This window comes from Gorilla gorilla, chromosome X (assembly GCF_029281585.2).
Source record: "Gorilla gorilla gorilla isolate KB3781 chromosome X, NHGRI_mGorGor1-v2.1_pri, whole genome shotgun sequence".
NCBI classification, from domain to species: Eukaryota; Metazoa; Chordata; class Mammalia; order Primates; family Hominidae; genus Gorilla; species Gorilla gorilla.
The window spans coordinates 112,640,668-112,646,667 of record NC_073247.2 but is presented as its reverse complement, the minus strand read 5'-3'; the positions used below and the strand labels follow the sequence as shown (position 1 = coordinate 112,646,667).

The following is a 6,000-nucleotide window of genomic DNA, read 5'->3' as shown; positions in this document are numbered from 1 at the left end:
ATTTACAAAAATTTCAAAAACAGGAAAAACTAAACAATATATTGCTTAGGGATGCAATTATAGTTAGTAAAAATATAAAGAAAAATAACAGAATGATTACCCCAAATTTCAGGATAGTGATTACATCCGGTGGGGTAGAGGAGGGGAAGAAGATAGATGTGAGGGCAATACAAAGAGCTTTAAGATACTGGAGAAAAATAGTCTATTTTCTTTAATCTGAGTAGTGAACACATAGATACTTATTCCTTAAAATTATTCTTTAAGTTACATATGTATGTTTTATATACTCTTCTGTGTATATTTCACCATTTTAGAAAAGGGAAAAAAAATCAGTGCCCAGAGCTGAACATACAACTCTAGTAAATCTATCATACTAGAAGACAATCATCTCCATTCTTTTGAGTCTCTGCCTCTGTTTATTTTGAACCAAAGTGTAATTTTATACTTGTTAAATTTTCTCTTGCTCTATTTGGCCCTTCTTTTCACTTGTCCTTCCAGCCAGTCAAGTTCTCCCCAAAGCCATCATCATATATGTCAACCACGGATCATCCTCCAGGGGAACTGGTATGCTAAAGTTTCTGAGCTAGCCAGGCTGAAATCCAAATGGCAGCCGGCAGATGTGGCAACAGTTTGAAAAGTGCACTTTGAAACAGCTTCCTTACCACACACGCTTCCCTCCCTACTTCTCCTGAAGTAATCTGTTTACAGATCCAGACTAATAATCTTTTTTATGAGAAACTTTAGCAAATCTTTTATCTAGGAAGGCAATGCTTCACATTAGGTCATGTTGATAAGATGATGAGAGAGAATATTTTCATCCAAGAATGTTGCTATTTCCTGAAGCAGTAAAATCCCCACAGGTAAAACCCTTGTGGTTCTCATAGGTAGGGCTGGTCTATCTAAGCTGATAGCACAGTTCTGTCCAGAGAAGGAAGGCAGAATAAACTTATTCATTCCCAGGAACTCTTGGGGTAGGTGTGTGTTTTTCACATCTTAAAGACTCACAGACCCTGCGCTGGACAAATGTTCCATTCCTGAAGGACCTCTCCAGAATCCGGATTGCTGAATCTTCCCTGCTGCCTAGAAGGGCTCCAAACCACCTCTTGACAATGGGAAACTGGGTGGGTAACCACTGGTTTTCAGTTTTGTTTCTGGTAAGTGATGTTTGACTTCCTATTAATTAGGAAGGATTAAGGAGAAATCATGTTTTTTAATATTTGTAAAGCAATTTGAAAGGGAAAGATGATTCCATGCCGATTATTGGGCTCATCAAGACCAGTTAGTTAAAAAATACAACTGTGGGTCAGATGAGAGGACAGAGGCAAATAACATGCAATTGTTCATGTTGTCAAATCACAAGTATTTGGAATTTCAATCTGTTTTCATTTTCTGTCATCTCCCTTTCTCTTCCATCTCACTTCTAACTACTACCATGAGTGCTGATTTCTCTCTATCTTTCCTATACTGGTCCCATCAAGATTTCAAAAGGTCACTGAATGTTTGAGATGAAAGTGATCTTAGAGATCATCTGGCCCAGTACTGACCACTAGAAATATAGCAAACCACATAATGTAATTCCTAAATTTTCTAATACCTACACCGAAAAGGTAAAAATAAACAGGTGAAGTTAATATTTAACAATACAATTCATTTAACCCAACATATCAACAAATCCTTTCAGTATGTATTCAATATTGAAAATATTAAGAAGATAATTTACATATTTTTATTTTTACTGAGTCTTTCAAATCTGATGTGTATATATACCCATAGCACATCTCAGTGAGGACTAGCCACATTTCAAGTGCTCAGCAGCCCCATGTGGGTAGTGGCTGTGGCATTGCATAGTGGAGATGTAAACCAACTTATTGATTGTACAAAGGAAAATAAGACCTAGATGTCACACAATGAATTGACTGAATTGGCGTCACTCGAACCCAGCTCCCCAATGACGTTTAGGCCAGAACCCCTTTATCACCCTTTGTATGCACAATCCCTTTCTCCTAACACTCGAACACCTCTCTCCACTCTCATTCTTCCATTTCTGAGCCACAGTTGAGCCTGGGGCTCCCTGTGTCCTTTCTCACTTTCCTAGATCTTCATTCATTACTCTTTCTCTTTTCTCCTGTTTTGCTTTTGGGTCCCACATGCAAAACAGAAGAGAGAAGGTGTGATGCTTCTTTTTTCTCATGTCTACCCCCCCGCCCCCCCACCAGGTGCTCCAGGGAAAAATATGTGGAGTTTCCCTGGAGGGTTGTTTGTTTTACATTTAACAAAAGTGCTTATTTTGTCAGGTTATCCCATGACATATTTTAAATGCTCAATGCCTTATATTGAGTTCCTTTTGCACTATAATGGAAAGAACACTAGTTTAGGAGAAAGGGAACCTGGCAAGTACTTTGAATTCTGCTACTAACTGGGTGATCTCGATCAAATTATTTATCCTCTCTAGACTTCAGGTCCTGTGGGTGTGTAGGTGGGGGGAATTGGGCAGGGGAGGGGAGCAGGGGATTAATAAAGTGACTAGATTAGATACAAATATAAGGGTGTTTCTAGCTCTAAAATCCACGTTTACCTGCATTTTTTTCCCCTCTCTTATTTTTTGCTGGGAGAGTTTACCAGCTGTGATGGTGACTCACATTTAACTCTCTAGCTTTGAATTTTCATCCCCCACCAAACCAGCTGGCAAGCTTAGACTTCTCATTATCTCTGACATATACTCCTATGCACTGATTTTTAAATAAAAAATAAATTACTTAAAAATAGTTTTATTCCTCCTTCCTCCCAGGTCTTGTAGTTTACCTTCTTTGTCGTTCATAGTGGAGGAAATGACAGCTAAGATGGGGAATGGAGTGCCTTACTCCTAGATATCACTGTATTTCATCATTTGCCTTGCCTACAATTGATGATGGGCTGACACAGTTATTTGCCCCTGTGTCTCTTTGTGATCCAGAAATATTTCTGCTCCCTCTAAATAAACTTCTCTCCTCTGTCTTCCAAATTCTTGAGGTGTCTGTGACTGTTGACTTTCTTTTCTTTCAAAGACGTTTCTCTGGAAGACACTCATCTCTGGAAAAGGGTAACTGAGCAAAGGAGGCAGGAAGAAATTGATTGGTAAAGCAGGTTCGGTGGTGACACAACTCTGTAGCTAGCACTTATTGATCTCTTACTAAGCCCCAAGCATTGCATTAATCACTTTACACACATTACCTGACGTAAGCCTCATAGCATTACTATAAAGTAGGTCCTGTTATTATCCTCATTTTGCAGGTGAAGAAACTGAGGTTTAGAAAAGTTAAATCACATGTGTGTCTGAGATTATAGAGCTATTAATTGGTGATGCTACAACTTGACTCCAATATCACACTTTAAATCACTACATTATAGTACTAAAGGTGTGTGAGTGGTCTAGATCTAGGGAGTCTGAATAGGCCATGTCCTAGGCTAAAGGCCCTTTGCCTGTTGTGCTGAGATGGTTCTGACTCATACTGGGGCGAGGGATATATACTAGCGTCCTGGAGACCTGTCGAATTACAGACTAGCACCTCCACACTTGGGCTAGAGACCAGTTGGTTGGTCCTCAAGGCAATGGGCAGTGAGTTCCAAATTTCACCTTTAGCCAGTGCAGAGACAGAACTTGGAACAGGCAAAAGCAGTCTTAACAGCTCAAACGAGTCCAAAGGAAAAATAGATTAATTTGAAAAAAGACTCACAATCTGAAAACAGAAAAATGTGTGTCAGGGTGTAATTAAAAAGGCAGGCCCATCTGGAATGGTTTAGTTCTTTTCAGTTAGGTATTGTTATAGGTGCTATATTTGTTCTTTGTTTCTTCAGATATCCATTTATTCACTTATTGCCATCTTTTAGGTGCAACAGTTTGAATGCTCTAGTCCAAGAAATGGCAAATGTTTCTGTAAAAATCTAGATAGTACATATTTTAGGCTTTGCAAGCCATATGGTCTCTGTCCCAACTACTCTACTCCGTCATTGTATCACAAAAGCAGCCATAAACAATACAGAAATGAGTAGCAGTGGCTAAGTTCCAATACCACTTTATTTATGGTCACTGAAATTTGAATTTCATATAACTTTCACATGCCACAAAATATTCTTCTTTCGATTTTCTCAACCATTAGCAAATTTGAAAATATAAAATATAAAAAACAATTCTGAGCTTGCAGGCTGTGGCAAAACAGGTAATGGGCCATGGGCCTCAGTTTGCTGACCCTGCTCTAGTCTAATGCATGTCTCAAAGTGCTAACTCACTCTGAAAGCCAGTTAGATACTAGCAGGATTGCACTCATTTAAAATGAAAACAGGTAAACACAAAATAGCCAAAACGGCGACACTATTGCTATCCCTATCCCTTATTTACTGCTTCCCATACTCAAATTTCACTTTATTCTTTGCATGTTTTTTTTTCTTCCTCTAGGTTGTTTGGTTAGGGCTGAATGTTTTCCTGTTTGTGGATGCCTTCCTGAAATATGAGAAGGCCGACAAATACTACTACACAAGAAAAATCCTTGGGGTGAGTATCACGGTTGTCACGGATAGAATCTCTATTGTTTTCCTTATCTCTGATTCCGGCTTCTTTGTGACCCAATGCCCTGATATTCTCTAGGGCTAGGGTTGCCAGAAAAAGTACAGAATGCCCAACTGACTTTGAGTTTCAGATAAATGACAAATTATTTTTTTATATAAGTATGCTCCAAATACTGTATGAAACATACATATACTAAAATATTTATTTTAAAAAGTCTGAAGTTAAAATTTAGCTTAGCAACCTGTATTTTTATTTAATAAATCTGATAACCCCATCTAGGGCACACTACCCAGACCCAATAAAGGAAACATGCAATAAAGAAAACTATTAGGCAGTTGTTTTCAAACTGGTTTCCAGAAACTCAGGTGTTCCTACAGGGTATGAGGGGAAGGCTAACTGGGCAGTGCTCCTGCTCCTGCTCCTGCCCCTATTTCTTTTTCTTTTTTTTTTTTTTTACAAGGAGGAACTGGTACCATTCCTTCTGAAACTATTCCAATCAATAGAAAAAGAGGGAAACCTCCCTAACTCATTTTATGAGGCCAGCATCATTCTGATAACAAAGCCGGGCAGAGACACAACCAAAAAAGAGAATTTTAGACCAATATCCTTGATGAACATTGATGCAAAAATCCTCAATAAAATACTGGCAAACCGAATCCAGCAGCACATCAAAAAGCTTATACACCATGATCAAGTGGGCTTCATCCCTGGGATGCAAAGCTGGTTCAATATACGCAAATCAATAAATGTAATCCAGCATATAAACAGAGCCAAAGACAAAAACCACATGATTATCTCAATAGATGCAGAAAAGGCCTTTGACAAAATTCAACAACCCTTCAAGCTAAAAACTCTCAATAAGTTAGGTATTGATGGGACATATTTCAAAATAATAAGAGCTATCTATGACAAACCCACAGCCAATATCATACTGAATGGGCAAAAACTGGAAGCATTCCCTTTGAAAACTGGCATAAGACAGGGATGCCCTCTCTCACCACTCCTATTCAATATAGTGTTGGAAGTTCTGGCCAGGGCAATTAGGCAGGAGAAGGAAATAAAGGGCATTCAATTAGGAAAAGAGGAAGTCAAATTGTCCCTGTTTGCAGATGACATGATTGTATATCTAGAAAACCCCATTGTCTCAGCCCAAAATCTCCTTAAGCTGATAAGCAACTTCAGCAAAGTCTCAGGATACAAAATCAATGTACAAAAATCACAAGCATTCTTATACACCAACAACAGACAAACAGAGAGCCAAATCATGAGTGAACTCCCATTCACAATTGCTTCAAAGAGAATAAAATACCTAGGAATCCAACTTACTAGGGATGTGAAGGACCTCTTCAAGGAGAACTACAAACCGCTGCTCAAGGAAATAAAAGAGGATACAAACAAATGGAAGAACATTCCATGCTCATGGGTCAGAAGAATCAATATTATGAAAATGGCCATAT

The 6,000-nt window shown here is 38.6% G+C and overlaps 1 protein-coding gene across 3 annotated transcripts in view; it reads left to right on the top strand.

The window, feature by feature from the left end:
- The first annotated feature begins 889 nt into the window (after positions 1-889).
- NOX1 (NADPH oxidase 1) overlaps positions 890-6,000 on the top strand; it is a 30,870-nt gene continuing 25,759 nt past the window's right edge. For all 3 annotated transcript variants that reach the window (XM_063703137.1, XM_063703138.1, XM_004064500.5), the window contains exons 1-2: positions 890-1,154; positions 4,433-4,528. In XM_063703137.1, the coding sequence (XP_063559207.1) occupies positions 1,110-1,154; positions 4,433-4,528 (141 nt within the window). In that variant the 5' untranslated portion in view covers positions 890-1,109. The remainder of the gene's footprint in view (positions 1,155-4,432; positions 4,529-6,000) is intronic.